We start from the raw sequence: 19,497 nt of genomic DNA on the forward strand, positions 1-19,497 counted from the left end.
ATCCCTCTATCTATCTATCTATCTATCTATCTATCTATTCCTCTATCTATCTATCTATCTATCTATCTATCCCTCTATCTATCCCTCTATCTATCCCTCTATCTATCCCTCTATCTATCCCTCTATCTTTATCTATCTATCTATCTTTATCTATCCCTCTATATATCCATTATCTATCATCTATCTATTTATTTATCTGTATCTATCAATCCATCTGTATCATCTATCTATCTCTCCATCTATTTATCTGTAGACTGTATCTATCTATCATCTGTATTTTCTATAATCTGTATCATCTATCCATTTATCTATCCCTCTATGTATCTGTAGCGATCTATCTCTTTTATCTATCCATCTGTATCTATCATCTATATCTATCTCTATCTATCTATCTATCTATCTCTCTATCTATCTCTCTATCTGTCCCTCTATCTATCTATCCATCTATCCATCTATCCCTCTATCCCTCTATCTATCTATCTATCTATCTATCCCTCTATCTATCCTTCTATCTATCTATCTATCCCTCTATCTATCCCTCTATCTATCTATCTATCCCTCTATCTATCTATCCCTCTATCTATCTATCTATCTATCTATCTATCTATCTATCTATCTATCTATCTATCTATCTATCTAATCCAATAATCCAGGATACTTGATAATCTGACACTTGTTTCCAGGGCTTTAAAACTGCAACTTCACACAGCCATAGACTGATCAAAGGGAATCAATTACACTGTAAAACCTGAATTAATTATGTAATGAATATAATAATAATAAAATGACATTAAATGCATTTTGAATTTGGCCTTAGAAGGATTTAAGGACTGTGGAATATTCTTTACCAGCTCATATATACCCACCTTCCTTGAGCTGACCACTCCTCTAGAAGAGCACTATTTAAAGGGACTCTGGCAGCACAGAATGACTGGTCAAACCAAGCACAGGCTCTCATGTATCATGGCGGCTAATCATCTAAATGCATCTTCCCATCTGCTTATTTCCATCTATCGCTACCCTTCCCTGGATCTATGAATCCAGATCTGTCAATCAAAGAGGAGGATTGGGCAGGAGAGAGGGGAAAACTATGCAGATTGGACGCTGCACTTAAATGTTTGGCCACCACAATGCACTGAGCGGCTGTACTTGGTTTGAACAGTCATCCTGTGCTGACAGAGGCTCTTTAATTCTATTTGGCTGCTTTTCTCAGACATGTCACTATAATTGTTTGCTAACAGTGAATGAGGACACTATTATTCACCTTTACATTTTCTTAAAGGGAACCAGTCACTTCATGATATGATATATTGTGATAATCTGCAGGTTAATAGTATTTAAATCCTGTTTAACCAGCTTAATGAAGCAGAAAATAGGGAAAAACTAATTCATATTCTCCCTGCAGCCGCTCACTCAGTTATCTTGGCGGTGTAGGGGAGCGCCTGTAATCACTCAGTGGCACATTGACTCTGCTGCATTGGTGTGCAGTGTGCAGTGTGTGTGTGTGTGTGTGTGTGTGTGTGTGTAGCGTCTGTGTGTGTGTAGCGTCTGTGTGTGCAGCGTCTGTGTGCAGAGGGTATGTGCAGGAGATGTGTGCAGTGTGTATGTGTGTGTGTGTGTGTGTGTGCAGCGTCTGTGTGCAGAGGGTATGTGCAGGAGATGTGTGCAGTGTGTATGTGTGTGTGTGTGTGTGTAGCGTCTGTGTGCAGAGGGTATGTGCAGGAGATGTGTGCAGCGCGTGTGTGTGTGTGTGTGTGTGTGTAGCATCTGTGTGCAGAGGGTATGCGCAGGAGATGTGTGCAGCGCGTGTGTGTGTGTGTGTGTGTGTGTGTGTGTGTGTGCAGCGTCTGTGTGCAGAGGGTATGTGCAGGAGATGTGTGCAGCGCGTGTGTGTGTGTGTGTGTGTGTGTGTAGCGTCTGTGTGCAGAGGGTATGCGCAGGAGATGTGTGCTGCGTGTGTGTGTGTGTGTGTGCAGCGTCTGTGTGCAGAGGGTATGCGCAGGAGATGTGTGCAGCGTGTGTGTGTGTGTGTGTGTGTGTGTGTGTGCAGCGTCTGTGTGCAGAGGGTATGTGCAGGAGATGTGTGCAGCGTGTGTGTGTGTGTGTAGTGTCTGTGTGCAGAGGGTATGTGCAGGAGATGTGTGCAGCGTGTGTGTGTGTGCAGCGTCTGTGTGCAGAGGGTATGCGCAGCAGATGTGTGTGTGCAGCGTGTGTGTGCAGAGGGTATGCGCAGCAGATGTGTGTGTGCAGCGTGTGTGTGCACAGGGTATGTGCAGCAGATGTGTGCAGGAGGTGTGTGTGTGTGTGTGTGTGTGTGTGTGTGTGTGTGCAGGAGGTGTTTGCAGCATATGTGTGTACAGAGCAGGGACTGATAGCCGCACTCACATTTTAGTGATATATATTGTATATACACCATAGTGAACTGTGAATATAACCGCTCCACGATGACTGGAAGCGGGAAGATCACATAATTTTCTCCCTGTAGCTGCTGCTCCAGTAAGCTATACAGGATTTAAATGTTATTTATCTGCACATAACCCAATTTCTGCAGGTAAATAGCGTTTCAGGTTGCACCTTGGACAACACTGCCTGCAGATATAGGGTTATTCTGCAGGTAAATAGTGTTGCATTGCTAATGAAAGTGCGGCTTCTTGCAGAAAATTAACTTGTTTCCTCCTGCGAAGCCCCGGCTTTCAGTCAAGGGGTGGTGCATGGAGCAGTTACGGTCACTGCACACAGGACCACTCAGTATAGTGTACACTGTATAATGTGAGCTGAGGCTGAAGCACGCACCAGCACTTTTCTCAAGTGAGCTGTCAGTGAAAGTGCTGGGGTGTGCATACAGCCATTGCCCACAGGGCAGAGGGGGTTTTCTGGCAGAGGGGGTTTTCTGCATTCAACGGGGTCAGATGACTATAGCCGCCCTTGTGCATGCCCCCATGACTATAAGCCGGAGGTTGCTGGGAGGAAATAAGTTTAATTTTCTCGCAGTAGCTGCACTTTCAGTATGGACAGACAGCATACTAAGCTTCTTATCTGCAGATCAACCCTATACTGCAGCAAATAGCATTTTCCAAGGTGACAGGTTCCCTACAGTGCTAGTGCCAGACAAGAAGTGGATACATTTGTATCTGGTACATACAAACATACAATGCTCTGTGAGCGAAAGAACCTCCAGACTGATACATTGTAGCAAACTGCAGAGGAGAATACTGCAGCTGCTGATATGTTATCTAGACTGGAAAAGGACTAAGCTATGTCCAGGATTCGGGGCCTGTAAATGTGCAGTATATATATATATATATATATATATATATATATATATATATATAGCATTGATATTCACTGACAGCAAACATCTCTCCAAAATGATGATGAATTGCATTCTAAAGAGTCCGATTAGATATTTAGTTTGCGCCTGATTTTTTTTGTCTATTTTTTGGTATTTTTCACCTGTTTTTGATTTGTGCCTTTCTTGAGCTCCATTTTTTTTTTTTTTTTTAAATCTCCACCATTGTGAACATGATTTTTCTTTTACAAATCCTTGCAGCCGATTCATCTCTTGCAACATTTTGAACAGTTGCTAACTTATTTTCGCGTTTTTACCCCAGTCTCCCTTGGAATTATTATTATTTTTGTATCATTTTATTTTTTAACCAGCCCTAACCACAATAAGGCTATGTGCCCGCGTAGCTTTTTTTGTGTGGTTCTTTTCCGCACTCAAGAAGCATGTTTTAGCAGGAAAAAAGCAACTGAAAAAACAATTTTTTTTTTACTGCGTTTGTAGGTTTTTTTACTCAGGTTTTTTCTGCTTATTTTTCTGCTTTTTTTAATCATGGTGATATGGGGGTTCAGGCTTTGTATCCCCGCAATCACCGCTGAGTCTCCGGTTGATGTTACAGCCAGGACTCGGCTCTCTCTGTCCAGAATGGTGCTCGCGCCGCTCCAGGCAGTTTAACCCCCTGAATGATGCCATCATTGCGTTTGCAACATTTAGGAGGCAGGGAAAACAATCGCTTACCTCTCCCTGATCATTGAGTCCCTCTAATGTGATCAGAGACCTGATCGCTGCCATATTAACCCTGAGTCATCACCATGATGTCCCCGGGTTACTGAGCTGCAGAGAGCCTCACACTCCATGCTGTATGCATGATGTGTCAGGCGAAGTTCTGCGATATAATCCAATGTAGTGATAAAGCTCTGCAGGGGATTATAGAGACGCAGAAAAAAAATGCTAAAACAATTGACACGCTGCGACAAAATCTGCTAGGAAAAAAGAAGCAGCGTGTGCACAGCAAGCCACAATTCCCATAGACTTTGCGAAGAGATGCTTTTTCCTTGCTTTTATTGATTAAAAGAAGCAAGGAAAAACGCATAAACAAATGCAAAAAAATGCCACGTGGGCACATAGCCTAAACATGTTTTGGAAAAGGTTGCTTAGCCACCTATTAAAAAAAAAAAAAAACAACATAAAAACATATACAATACTAAGAGAAGTAATACTTAACCTATCCGGTACGCCTCCGATACCCAAACTTCTGCAGTTCCCTACCGACCTCCGTTCCGTTTCCAGCATTAATGTGTCGCTATGTCTTGTGACCTCTTCAGCCAATCAGACGTTAGCCTTCTTTTGCTATTTTATAGTTTCTAAGATGTTTTTAAAAACTTTGAGTTTTTGAGTTTTTTGGGAAAAACTCTTTATGAAAGAAATAACTGCAGAGTTTTGAGATTATTTTGTTTCACAAGTAGACACTCGCCTCAAGGTCTCGGCACCCAAATTTAATGGAAAAATGTAATATATGTTATTTATAGATTGAGGAAAAAATGCTTAACATATATCCTTTTTTATGTCTTTCAGCACTCATGACCATGGAGTCGCCATTGGTCAGCTCTGCAGGAAACCCAGTGACAAATGAAATCCAGCCTCCATATGCCAAATTCTCAGAATGGAAGTTCAAGCTTTTCAGGGTGAAGTCCCTGGAGAGGACGCCCTCACAAGAACAAAATGACGATAGTGGGGTGTCTTGTACCGGCTCTCAGGGAAAATCCCCATATTTCGATGGGCGTTCCGAAGACCTTAGCCAAGATCTATTGATGACGTCACCTTCAAGTTGCAAAGATCTAAAGGAAACCATCTTGGAGGACAATGATGCCGAAGTCAAGCGATTGGAAGAAGACGCCCACACAGCCACTTTACAACACTTATGCCGTATTTGTGGAGTGTCTTTTAAAATGGATCAACAAAATAGAAGTTACCCTGTTCATGGACCAGTGGACACCGAGACTCAAGAAGTCCTAAGACGCAAAGAGAAGAAAGCTACCTCTTGGCCTGAACTCATCTCCAAGGTCTTTAAGATAGATGTGAGGGGTGACGTAGACTCTATTCATCCAACACATTTCTGCCATAACTGCCGGAGCATCATGCATCAAAGATTCAGCAATTCCTTCAGCGAGGTTTACTTCCCTCGTAACAATGCCGTGGAGTGGAAGCCTCACTGTTCCATATGTGACGTCTGCAACTCCTCCAATAACCGGAGTAAGCGAAAGGGAGCAATGCACCAAAATTCTCTCATCAAAAAGAGAAAAATTAGTGTTGATTGTGGAAAGAAGAACAAAAATGGAAACATCTCGCCCCTTTGGAAGAAGACTAAGACCCTGAATCAAATCAAGAATTACTGCAGACACATGCACCTTGACTCAAGTTTGCTAGTAGTTGACTATCCTTCAGATTTCACCAAGTCGGTCACATGCCAGGTGTGTGAGCACATACTGTCCGACCCAGTGCAAACAACATGCAAACATTTGTTCTGCAGGATTTGCATCCTCAAATACTTCAAAGTCATGGGTTGCTACTGCCCATCTTGTAGACATACTTGCTTCCCAACAGATCTTACCACACCTGTGAAGTCCTTTCTCAGTATCTTAAACTCTTTGGTTTTGAAGTGCACAGTGACCGGATGTGATGAGGAAATCCAACTTGGAAAATACTCTCAACATATCTCCAAACATAAAGAAATTAAAGGTAAAGAAGCCTATGCCCATATCAACAAAGGGGGAAGACCTAGGCAACATCTACTGTCACTGACAAGGAGAGCCCAAAAACACCGTCTTAGGGAGCTCAAGATGCAAGTGAAGGCTTTTTCTGATAAAGAAGAAGAAGGTGATGTCAAATCAGTTTGCTTGACTCTGTTTCTTCTGGCCTTAAGAGCAAGGAATGAGCACCGCCAGGCTGATGAATTAGAGGCCATCATGGAAGGTAGAGGAGCAGGACTGCACCCAGCCGTCTGTCTTGCAATACGAGTAAACACTTTTTTGAGCTGTTCCCAGTACCATAAAATGTACAGAACAGTCAAAGCCATAACTGGGCGCCAGATCTTCCAACCTTTACATGCTCTTAGAAATGCAGAGAAAGCCCTACTGCCAGGGTATCATCCTTTCGAATGGAAACCACCATTAAAGAATGTTTCCACCAGTACAGATGTTGGCATCATTGATGGACTCTCAGGACTGAATCGCTCTGTGGATGAATATCCTGTCGATGCTATCTCCAAAAGGTTTAGGTATGATGGCGCTCTAGTTTCAGCTTTGAAAGACATGGAAGAAGATATCCTTGAAGGTTTGAAATCCAAAGACCTTGAAGAATATCTGTCTGGACCATTTACCGTGGTGATTAAGGAATCGTGTGATGGAATGGGCGATGTGAGTGAGAAGCATGGCTGTGGACCTGCAGTACCGGAGAAGGCTGTTCGCTTCTCATTCACCATCATGACCATAAGTGTCTCCAACAGCCATAGTGAATCTGTTAGAATATTTGAAGAGACCAAACCCAATTCTGAACTTTGCTGCAAACCTGTGTGTTTGATGCTTGCTGATGAATCTGACCATGAAACTCTGACAGCCATCCTGGGACCTCTAATAGCCGAAAGAGAGTCCATGAAATCCAGCGAACTCCTGCTGGAAATTGGAGGAATACTTAGAAGCTTCAAGTTTGTCTTCCGGGGCACAGGATATGATGAAAAGATGGTGCGTGATGTAGAAGGACTTGAAGCTTCAGGTTCGGTCTATATTTGTACTCTTTGTGATTCCACCCGCCTGGAAGCTTCTCAGAACTTAGTTTTCCATTCCATTACAAGAAGCCACAGTGAGAACTTGCAACGCTACGAAACATGGAGAGCCAACCCCCACCATGAATCAGTCGATGAGCTTCGTGACAGAGTTAAGGGAGTCTCTGCTAAGCCATTTATAGAAACCCTCCCATCGATCGATGCCTTGCATTGTGACATTGGAAACGCTGCAGAGTTTTATCGAATATTCCAGCTTGAAATAGGAGAAGTCTACAAACATGGCAAAGCCACCAACGAAGAACGAAAGAAATGGCAGGCAACTCTTGACAAACATCTTAGGAAGAAGATGAATCTAAAGCCTATTATGAGAATGAATGGAAATTTTGCTCGAAAACTCATGAGCAAGGAAACCGTTGAGGCCATTTGCGATCTGATACATTCTGAGGAGCGGCAAGTGGCCCTCAAAGAACTTATGGACTTGTATCTCAAAATGAAACCAGTGTGGCGTTCTTCATGCCCAGCTAAAGAATGCCCAGAATTACTCTGCCAGTACAGCTACCACTCTCAGAGATTTGCAGAACTCTTGTCCACCAAGTTCAAGTATCGATATGAAGGCAAGATCACCAATTACTTCCATAAGACCCTGGCCCACGTCCCAGAAATCATTGAACGTGACGGTTCTATCGGAGCTTGGGCCAGTGAAGGCAACGAGTCCGGTAATAAACTGTTCAGACGCTTCCGAAAGATGAATGCCAGACAGTCCAAAATCTATGAAATGGAAGATGTTTTGAAGCATCATTGGCTTTACACATCAAAATATCTTCAGAAATTTATGAATGCCCATTTGACCCTGAAGAACCAAGGTTTCACTGTAGATATAGAACCGCAAGAAGAAGGGATAGAATATCCGGTAGATTCTTTAGAGTTAATGGAATTCTGAGTTCACGTGTTAGAGGTTCTAGAAAGTTCTACTATGGTTTGTTTCATTGTAGACCAATTTTCTGTCCAGAAGCAATACTAAGGAGACACCTAAGCTCCTAGTTGCTAGGACCAAGGTACAATGACCATGTTCTCCATGGTTCCTTTAGAGTTGTTGTCTGGAGAAATATTAATATCTTGATAGCCGATTGTGCGGAAAATCGAAGGCTATGATTACAATGAGCAATAATAGTACCGTATTATTTTTGCAAAATCTTAAAGAAATGGCTACATCTGTATGACTAGTGTTTGTTACTTTTTAGAAGTTGAAGAACTTATATGATTTTTTTTTAATTGTTTAGCGATGCATGCAAGGATTATGGAAAATGTAATCAGAAAATTGTTGAATGAACCAACTATTGTTTCATTGCCTATTTGTAGCTATATTTTCTGCCATAGCCATGTTTTTATAGTCACCTCCCCACCCCTCAGTGTACCAATGAGTTGAGACCCCAAGTGTCAGTCAACCACTATTCAGAGACCGAATGTCCTGAACACATTCCTAATATATCTTTATAAACTTTGAGAATCCATTTTTCTGTTGAAGAACTCCATGTTTAGACATAGATGTGAATGATAAAACTCTAACTGCCTGCTGCCACCACTAGAGGGCGATCAGGAGCTTACTGCATACTGTTTACATATCGAATGTATACACAGTATGCAGGTGCTCCCCCTAGTGGTGGCTGCCAGCAGGCAGAATTGTATCATTTATATGTATGTCTATCTAGGGAAATTGGAGCACTGAATCAGAAAAATATCACTATTACTGTAAAGAGAGGACAGGCACCACAAACATGACAGAGTTGGGCTTGATAGCTATCTCACAGCTCCTGCACACCTGCGTTAAACCTTGTAAACTGTACACAACTCAATAGTAGTCTGCACATCACTTCTTTTGGGTCTTAAGAAATATGTTATCAATGGTTTCTTGCATATTTTCCACAGTCATATATAAACCTGTGTTGCACAGATGCTTAATGTGGCATATATTACCTGATACGGCTTATGCTGCACCTTAGCGTGTCTCTTATTTTATATTGAACCCATGAGAAAAATAATTGAGGCATGTTACATGTTACATTATAAATGCATGCTCCCCTAGACATGATTGATTTTAGGGGAAAAGACGGTGACTTATATAGGCACCATACATCAGACCTTGGACTGCCAAACTGATACACATAGGCTCCAAACTGGGTTCTTCTACCTCATCTTCTCTTGCAGATCTTGTTCAATCCTACTGACAATATAATCTCTATGGTATGAAGGTCTGTTTGTACCCTCAGGAGGTTGCATCCCACTGATGAGATAAACACCATCTCATGAGGGTGATGATACAAGCTGCATCTCACGAGGGTCTAGTTCTACCCTACTGATATTGGCTCCAACTCATGAGGATCTAGTTCTACTCTACTGATGATACAAGCTCCATCTTCTGAGGGTCTAGTTATTCCCTATTGATGATCTGAGCTCATCCCATCAAGGTCTACTTCTACCCTATTGATTATAAAAACTCCATCCCGTGAGGCTCTAGTTCTACCCAACTGATGATATGAGCTCCATCCCATGATGGTCTAGTTATACCTTACTGATAATACGAGCTCCATCCCATGAAGATCTAGTTCTGCCTTACTGATGATACAAGCTCCATCCCATGAAGATCTAGTTCTACCCTATTGATGATAGCAACTCCATCCCGTGTGGGTCTAGTTCTACCCAATTGATGATATGAGCTCCATCCCATGAGGGTCTAGTTCTACCTTACTGATAATACGAGCTCCAGCTCATGAAGGTCTAGCTCTATCCTACTGATGATACGAACTCCATCCTCTGATGGTTTAGTTCTATCCTACTGATGATAAGAGCTCCATCCTGTGAAAGTCTAGTTCTACCCTACTGATGATACAAGCTCCATCCCCTGAGGGTCTAGTTTCAAACTACTGATAATACAAGCTCCATCCCATGAGGGTCTAGTTCTACCTTACTGATAATACGAGCTCCATCCCATGAAGGTCTAGTTATACCCTACTGATAATATGAGCTTTATCACATGAGGGTCTATTTCTTCCCTACTATTGATATGAGCTCATCCCATGAGGGTCTAGTTCTACCCTACCAATGATACAAGTTCCATCTCATGAGGGTCTAGTTCCATCTTACTGATGATATGAGCTCCATCTCATCAGGGTCTAGTTCTACCTTACTGATCATACGAGCTCCATCCCCTGAGGGTCTAGTTCCATCCTACTAATGATATGACCTCCATCCCAAGAGGGTCTAGTTATACCTTACTTATGATACGAGCTCTATCCCATGAAGTTCTAGTTCTACCTTACTGATGATACAAGTTCTATCCCATGAGGGTCTAGTTCTGCTACTGATGATATGAGCAACTTCCTATTAGGGTCTAATTCTATCCTACTGATCATACGAGCTCCATCCCATGAGGGTCCAGTTTAATCCCCAGTACATAGGAAGTCTAGAATTTCTTAGTAATGCGCAGAATGGTAAATACCTCTTTAATAAAAAAACAAATAGACCATGTTGTATCCGTTTTCTATTCTAGACATGATCATAACTAAGATTTGCACATAGTAGTTCTTACTCCTCTTCTCTACCTCATTTTTCCTTGCATTTCATTTTTTATTTCTTTTTGTGATACTGCACAAATGTATCTTTTAAAATTGAGATGATAGTGATGGACATTATGTTTATTTGTGAATTTCTTTATATTTCTAAATAAGTCTCTATTTGTAGAATATTTTGTGTATTTTTTAACTTAAATTGTCACTTTTTAACAACATTTCTGCCTCGTAATTTTTTTTTTAAATGAGATTAATGTTTTTATGAATTTAAAGGAACATTCCATGTAAAGCATACCCAATGTTATTCCTAGTGCAGGGCCTGAGGGGCAAAGCAGGGCACAAGAAATTAATCAACACCAACGAGAAAATGCTCGTGTCGTGCTCTGCCCTCTTAGGCCTTGCATTTGGCAGAACACAAAGTATCAAACTGGAATGTTTCCATTGTGGTTAAATTGTTACATTTTGCACTCATTATGGCTAATTGTGTTTTGACATGTTTGTTTGGTTTGTATTCAATTTTTAAGAAAATGTTTAAAATTGTTTGACATACAGTACAGACCAAAAGTTTGGACACACCTTCTCATTCAAAGAGTTTTCTTTATTTTCATGACTCTGAAAATTGTAGATTCACATTGAAGGCATCAAAACTATGAATTAAAACATGTGGAATGAGATACTTAAAAAAGTGTGAAACAACTGAAAATATGTCTTATATTCTAGGTTCTTCACAATAGCCACCTTTTGCTTTGATTACTGCTTTGCACACTCTTGGCATTCTCTTGATGAGCTTCAAGAGGTAGTCACCGGAAATGGTCTTCGAAAAGTCTTGAAGGAGTTCCCAGAGATGCTTAGCACTTGTTGGCCCTTTTGCCTTCACTCTGCGGTCCAGCTCACCCCAAACCATCTCGATTGGGTTCAGGTCTGGTGACTGTGGAGGCCAGGTCATCTGGCGTAGCACCCCATCACTCTCCTTCTTAGTCAAATAGCCCTTACACAACCTGGAGGGGTGTTTGGGGTCATTGTCCTATTGAAAAATAAATGATGGTCGAACTAAACGCAAACCGGATGGAATAGCACGCCGCTGCAAGATGATGTGGTAGCCATGCTGGTTCTGTATGCCTTAAATTTTGAATAAATCCCCAACAGTGTCACCAGCAAAGCCCCCCCACACCATCACACCTCCTCCTCCATGCTTCACGGTGGAAACCAGCCATGTAGAGTCCATCCGTTCACCTTTTCTACAAAGACACGGTGGTTGGATCCAAAGATCTCAAATTTGGACTCATCAGACCAAAGCACAGATTTCCACTGGTCTAATGTCCATTCCATGTGTTCTTTAGCCCAAACAAGTCTCTTCTGCTTGTTCCTGTCCTTAGCAGTGGTTTCCTAGCAGCTATTTTACCATGAAGGCTGCTGCACAAAGTCTCCTCTTAACAGTTGTTCTAGAGATGAGAAAGTGTGTCCAAACTTTTGGTCTGTACTGTATGTCTTTTAGAAGGATGTCTTGTCCAGAACTGGTGATGATGGCATATTGGGAGTATTACCAAACATTGTATATTATATTTTTAAGAAAATCAATATAGTTTTACAGTTGATAAAATAATGTACTTTTTTGTGGACTTCTAAATGTATCTTTTACTTTAAATTCTGGAATAATCTTCTTAAAATGTAATTTACCAAACATACACAACAATTTGTAACTTTGTAACTGACCAATGTGGTGCAGATGATTACATGTAACATTCAATGTTTTCTTTCTGTCTATGATTACATTCTTAATAAAGATTTCGTGATTAAAATTTCCGCTTTGTGCAATGTGTATGTACAAACGACGCCTAAGATAGTGACAGCGGGGGAGCCAGAGGGAGTTTTTTAGGTTATATTATTTAACATGGAGGAAGTACAGTATATTAACTGTAGTCAGTGGCGTAACTAGAGTCTGATAGGCCCCGGTGCAAATTTGAGCCTGGCCGCCCCCCAGCCCCACGTCGGTCAGATGTATGGGCAGTTGTAGCTAAATCCTATAAAAACATACAAGTTGCCTCCTTCATTGTGTAGTACTGACCCCCATCCTGTACTAATGTCCCCCATCCTGGGCCACGTCCTGGTAAATATGTCCCCCATCCTGCTGTATGACCTCATCATGGCTATATCCTGGAATATATGGCCCCATCCTGGTATATATGTCCCCTTCATGGTCCATCCTGGTATACATGGCCTTAGCTTTGTATATATGTCTCTATCATGGCCCCATCCTGGTATATGTCCCCATCATGGCCATATATTGCTGTATGACGCCATCATGGCTATAGCCTGGTATATATGCCCCCTCATGGCCCACCCTGGTGTATGTCCATATCCTGGCTTCATCCTGGTATATGTCAACATCCTGGCCCCATCCTGGTATATATGTCTCCATCATGGCCCCATCCTGGTATACATGTCCCTATAATGGCCTCATCCTGGTATTCAGTATATGTCTGTATCCTGGAATATCTGTCCCCATCATGGCCCCATCCTGTTATATTTTTCCCCATCCTGGTATATGTGTCCCCATCATGGCCCAATCCTTGTATATATGTCCCCATCCTGGTATAGATGTCCACATAATGGCCACATCCTGGTATATTTGTCCCCATAATAGCAATATCCTGGTATATATGTCCATATCCTGGTATGAGTCCCCATAATGGCCACATCCTGATTTATATGCCCTCATAATGAAATCATCCTGGTATACATGTTGCCATAATGGCCCCATCCTGGTATATATGCCTCCATCATTGCCCCATCCGGGTATAGATATCTCCATAATGACCACATCCTGGTATATTTGACCCCATAATGGCCACATCCTGGTATATTTGTCCCCATAATAGCCCCATCCTGGTATATATGTCCATATCCTGGTATGAGTCCCCATAATGGCCACATCCTGATTTATATGCCCTCAAAATGAAATCATCCTGGTATACATGTTGCCATATTGGCCCCATCCTGGTATATATGCCTCCATCATGGCCCCATCTGGGTATAGATGTCCCCATAATGGCCCCATCCTGGTATTAATGTCCACATCCTGGTATATTTGTGCCCATTGTGGCCCTATACTGGTGTAGATGTCCCCATAATGCCTCAATCCTGTTATATATGTCTGCATCCTAGTACATATGTTACCCCTGGGGCGCTGCACAAAAAAAACAATTATACTTACCTTCCCCCCACCCGATGTCTTCCTCCGATGATGGCATGCTGCAACTGCCCAGTGTGTAAGCAACGCAGCACATGACGTCACTGTCATGTGCGGCGTGCTCACTTACAGTGCGGTCAGCTACCCGGTGCTGGCATATTCTCTACTCCCCATGCCTGGATTATGGATTATGGGCATGGAGAGCAGTGAATATTCATAGCCTTTATTGGTAGCCGACACATCAGAGTGCAAGGTCCCGACGGATGTCTGTACTCATTGTATTTCAGCTGCATGCGCGCCCTCGAATGAACATCCAAATTAAACAGGCACTTGATCCGACGGGCCCTTTGTACCTGTGGGCCCAGTCGCAGTCATCATCTGGCAGTATTATAGTAGTTATATTCTTGTACATAGGGGGCAGCATTATAGTAGTTATATTCTTGTACATAGGGGCAGTATTATAGTAGTTATATTCTTGTACATAGGAGCAGTATTATAGCAGTTATATTCTTGTACATAGGGGGCAGCATTATAGTAGTTATATTCTTGTACATAGGAGACAGTATTATAGTAGTTATATTCTTGTACATAGGAGGCAGTATTATAGTAATTATACTCTTGTACATAGGAACAGTATTATAGTAGTTATATTATTGTATATAGGGGGCAATATTATAGTAATTTCAACTTCAGGAGTTAGAATAGTGAAGTGCAGTAAATCAGTGTAAAATATGTTTTATTCATGCAGAGTGTTTAATAATAAAGGGTTATATTAATTAGGTCATAGACTATAATATGTTTTGTGTATGGGAGTAGTTAAAATAACATTTATTCTATAATATAACGCTCTTCACCTTGATTATATAGCTGATTCTTATCACTCTAGCACTTTCCTCTTAGCATTCGCCACGGTCGGTTTATTTCATGGCTGCTAATGTATTTTCTTAACACCAATTTGTTAATTCAATCCCAGTCATTTTTCTCGGAAGGTAAATAGGAAACCGATGATGATGATGATGATGATGAAGGTGGACTTTACCCTGTGCTATAAGTGACAGTCAGTCAATGTAGTTGTATAGTAATAAAGCAGACATAGAAGTCTATGCAGACCGGTGCACTGAGGACTATAAACGTAATCCAGTTGTCCTCGATTGATTTACCGCATTTTTCACTTTATAAGATGCACCCAAAATTTAAAGGAAGAAAATAGGAAAAAAATAGTTTTTACTGTAAAAATGAGGGTCCATAATCCTAGTGCCTCTTACCTTAGCTCACCAGGGGGGAGCGGCGGTGGTGGCTCAGGAAAATCACAGGAGGCAGTGTAGGCAATGCTTCGGGCTCGGAGGAGAGGGTGTCGCGGCTCAGGAGGGTCGGCGATGCTTCGGGCTCGGAGGAGGGGGTGTTGTGGCTCAGGAGGGTCGGCGATGCTTCGGGCTCGGAGGAGGGGGTGTTGTGGCTCAGGAGGGTCGGCGATGCTCAGGCTCAGAGGAGGGGGTGTTGTGGCTCAGGAGGGTCAGCAATGCTTCCATCTCAGAGGATGGGGTGTTGTGGCTCAGGAGGGTCGGTGATGCTTGGTCTCGGAGGAGGGGGTGTCACTGCTCAGAAGGGTCGGTGATGCTCTGTCTCGGAGGAGGGGGTGTTGTGGCTCAGGAGGGTCGGTGATGCTTGGTCTCGGAGGAGGGGGTGTCGCAGCTCAGGAGGGTCGGTGATGCTCTGTCTCGGAGGAGGGGGTGTTGTGGCTCAGGAGGGTCGGCGATGCTCTGTCTTGGAGGAGGGGGTGTTGTGGCTCAGGAGGGTCGGCGATGCTCTGTCTTGGAGGAGGGGGTGTTGTGGCTCAGGAGGGTCGGCAATACTTCAGGCTCGGAGGAGGGGGTGTTGTGGCTCAGGAGGGTCGGTGATGCTTGGTCTCGGAGGAGGGGGTGTCACAGCTCAGGAGGGTCGGTGATGCTCTGTCTCGGAGGAGGGGGTGTTGTGGCTCAGGATGGTCGGCAATGCTTCCATCTCAGAGGATGGGGTGTTGTGGCTCAGGAGGGTATGTGATGCTCTGTCTCAGAGGAGGGGATGTTGTGGCTCAGGAGGGTCGGCGATGCTCTGTCTGGGAGGAGGGGGTGTCACTGCTCAGGAGGGTCGGTGATGCTCTGTCTCGGAGGAGGGGGTGTTGTGGCTCAGGAGGGTCGGCGATGCTCTGTGTGGGAGGAGGGGGTGTCACTGCTCAGGAGGGTCGGTGATGCTCTGTGTGGGAGGAGGGGGTGTCACTGCTCAGGAGGGTCGGTGATGCTCTTTCTCGGGGGAGGGGGTGTTGTGGCTCAGGAGGGTCGGCGATGCTCTGTCTTGGAGGAGGGGGTGTTGTGGCTCAGGAGGGTCGGCGATGCTCTGTCTTGGAGGAGGGGGTGTTGTGGCTCAGGAGGGTCGGCGATGCTCTGTCTTGGAGGAGGGGGTGTTGTGGCTCAGGAGGGTCGGCAATACTTCAGGCTCGGAGGAGGGGGTGTTGTGGCTCAGGAGGGTCGGTGATGCTTGGTCTCGGAGGAGGGGGTGTCGCAGCTCAGGAGGGTCGGTGATGCTCTGTCTCGGAGGAGGGGGTGTTGTGGCTCAGGAGGGTCGGCGATGCTCTGTCTCGGAGGAGGGGGTGTTGTGGCTCAGGAGGGTCGGCAATACTTCAGGCTCGGAGGAGGGGGTGTTGTGGCTCAGGAGGGTCGGTGATGCTTGGTCTCGGAGGAGGGGGTGTCGCACCTCAGGAGGGTTGGTGATGCTCTGTCTCGGAGGAGGGGGTGTTGTGGCTCAGGAGGGTCAGCAATACTTCGGGCTTGGAGGAGGGGGTGTTGTGGCTCAGATGGGTCGGCGATGCTCAGGCTCAGAGGAGGGGGTTTTGTGGTTGAGGAGGGTCGGCGATGCTTGGGCTCAGAGGAGGGGGTTTTGTGGCTCAGGAGGGTCGACGATGTTTTGGGCTCGGAGGAGAGGGTGTCGCTGATTGAGGATCAGTGTGCGAAGGGTCGGCGATACTGCGGGCTCGTGAGGTGTCACGGTGGCAGACGCTATTGCTCTACCGGTGGGCTTGGAGGAGGGGATGTCGCAGCTCAAGAGGGTCAGTGTGCGGCAACGGATAGTCGGCAATACTGCAGGCTTGTGAGGTGTTGCGGCGAGTGCCACTGATCTGCTGGCGAACTGCAGGCTCCATTAAATCGCTGGCCATTGGCGCGATGGTCTTCAACAAAATGGCCGCGGAGGCGGCGAATGCACAGATTGGCCTCGGCGGCCACTTTCTTGGTGTCCATCGCAACAAATGCGGGTGATTCAAAGCATCCCACAGATCAATGGCACCCGCCGCCGCGACACTCCATGAGCCCACAGTATTGCCGACCCTCCGCTGCCACACACTTACTCTCTTGAGCCTCGACACCCCCTCCTCAAAGCTCCCAGCAAATCAATGGCGCCTGCCTGCTGCTTGGAGGTGATAGAGAGCGGTCATTGTGTGTGGCCGCTCCTGTCACCTTCATGTAGCAGAGCTGAGAGCGTCGTGGGACCTCCATGGATTACGCCGGACAAGGATGGGTTTTTTGGTTTTATTAAAGTGGTGAACGAGGGAGTTTGTTTGTGTTTATTATTCTGAATAAAGGTTTCTTTGAATGTGTGCGTTTAATTACTTTGAATAACAGGTTAATTATAGAAGGTATCTCGGGGAGACGGCTGCCATGATTAACCTAGGACTTAGTGGCAGCTATGGGCTTCTGCCATTAACTCCTTATTACCCCAATTGCCACTGCACCAGGGCAATTTGGGAAGAGTCGGGTAGAGTCCCAGAACTGTCACATCTAATGGATGCGGCAATTCTGGACGGCTGATGCCTGATATTGTTAGGCTGGGGGGCTCCCCATAATGTGGGGTTCCCCATCCTGAGAATACCAGCCTTCAGCCGTGTGGCTTTACCCTGGCTGGTATCAAAATTGGGGGGGACCGCACGCCATTTTTTAAAATTATTTAATTATTTATTTTACTGCACAATATGGACCCGCCCACCGGCGGCTGTGATTGGTTGCAGTGAGACAGCTGTCACTCAGCGTGGGGGCGTGTCTGACTGCAACCAATCATAGGCGGCAGTGGGCGGGTAAAGCAGTGAATACTGGATTGAATAATAAGCGGCCGGCATTTTCAAAATAGTTTAAGCCGCCGTAGCTTTTTAACAGCTGTGCTGCGCCGCGCTGGTGATCGGGGATCGGAGAGTATGAGAGAGGGGGGAGACCGACTGACCTACAAAGGGAGAACGGCTGACAACCACAGAAAAAAAAGATTGACTGACATCGCTCACTAAAAAATGCACACGGACGGTACGTGTAGCACACAGACATGCTACGTGTGCCGTCCGTGCAGGCACGGACCCATTGACTTTAGCGGGTCCATGGCTGCGTGATGCTGGCGAAAAACGGTCATGTCGAGCGTGTTGGAAAACGCACACACGTACAAACGACATGGACACACATTCCGTGTGGTTTTACGTGTGTGTGTCTGTTACCATAGGGTAACATTGGTCTACGTGTCTCCGTGCCGCCGGTACGTTCAAAAACGTACCAAACACGTACCGGCGGCATGGATGTTTGTCGGAGGCCTAACAGGCTGTCAATCAATGTGATGGAGAGTGGATGTGTACCGCCCCGCGGGCTCGGCTGTAACTGCCGTGCCACTCGGATCCGTGCTCGTATTGCGGGTGGAGGCTGGAGCCTCTCACGGACCCGGGGGTCACGTCACCCTGCAAGGGAGTTGGCGCTACACGCGGGGACTTGGGTAAGGAGTTCTACAGCCAGGGCCGCGGTGGTTTGGTTTGGAATGTAAGTTCGTGACGCCACCCACGGGTTGTGGTGAATAGATGGACACTACCGCTGCCGTTAACTAGGCCTCCCGGGGACGGTGTTGCGCAGCTTGGTGTTGACTCCTCCGTGGGTAGGGGAACGATGGTCCCAGGGGCCCGAGGAGGTGCTGATGCGGGGGAGCGGGTGGTGCGTGCTGGACGCTGGTGTGGTGCGGCGCGGCCCGAAGGTACTGAGGTACTCACTCTGACACAACGCACTGGAGTCCCTGGTAAACCAAACAGAGTGCTGAATGGGGCCCGCAGCCGGCTGCAGCTTCTCCCAGAATACGTTGGTGGTTTCCGCCTTTCTCCTGCACCTCTATGTGTAAATGTTTGACTCCTATGCCTAGACACCGGTAGTCCACTCCCCGACTTGTATATGCCATAGGAACCCGTTTGCCCGCAGACGCTGGCCCTTTGGGTCTCTATGCCCTGGCGGTGGCTTTACCCTGTATGGTTGGGCTGTTGTCTTCTAACGGGGCTTGTGTGGGATAGGTCCTTAAGTTCAGTCCGCAATCAGTTGATTTGACTCGGCCCTGTCGGTTCGGGGCTTTGTCTGGGTCTGAGTACCCCTCCTGGTGCTCCGGTTTCCAATCGGTTCCCCGGTTCGGTACCAGCGGGCCACCGCCCGACCCCGGTCCCTACGGTTCCACCGGCTGTAATCCCAGCTACTGCAGGCGGCCACCACCATCTGCCTCCTTGCCAATGGTGACTGGGCTCCGACCCAGCCACCTGGTAGTCTCTTGGCAGGCCTGGACACAGAACTGCCCGTGAACTTGACTGCTCTCCACCTCCTCTAGACTACTCTCATCATGTACTTGACTTTTTCTTCTCTGT

At 45.5% G+C, this 19,497-nt stretch overlaps 1 protein-coding gene across 1 annotated transcript; it reads left to right on the forward strand.

Annotated features, from left to right (window-relative positions):
• The first annotated feature begins 4,869 nt into the window (after positions 1–4,869).
• Positions 4,870–8,004, forward strand: RAG1 (recombination activating 1). Its single transcript, XM_075325728.1, has one exon. The coding sequence runs from the start codon at positions 4,870–4,872 to the stop codon at positions 8,002–8,004; it is 3,135 nt and encodes a 1,044-aa protein (XP_075181843.1).
• The last annotated feature ends 11,493 nt before the right edge of the window (positions 8,005–19,497 follow it).

Source organism: Anomaloglossus baeobatrachus, chromosome 10, assembly GCF_048569485.1.
Source record: "Anomaloglossus baeobatrachus isolate aAnoBae1 chromosome 10, aAnoBae1.hap1, whole genome shotgun sequence".
Taxonomy (NCBI): Eukaryota; Metazoa; Chordata; class Amphibia; order Anura; family Aromobatidae; genus Anomaloglossus; species Anomaloglossus baeobatrachus.

Coding starts and splice junctions, on each gene's coding strand:
- RAG1 (XM_075325728.1), top strand. CDS start 4,870: ATGGAGTCGCCATTGGTCAGCTCTGCAGGAAACCCAGTGACAAATGAA.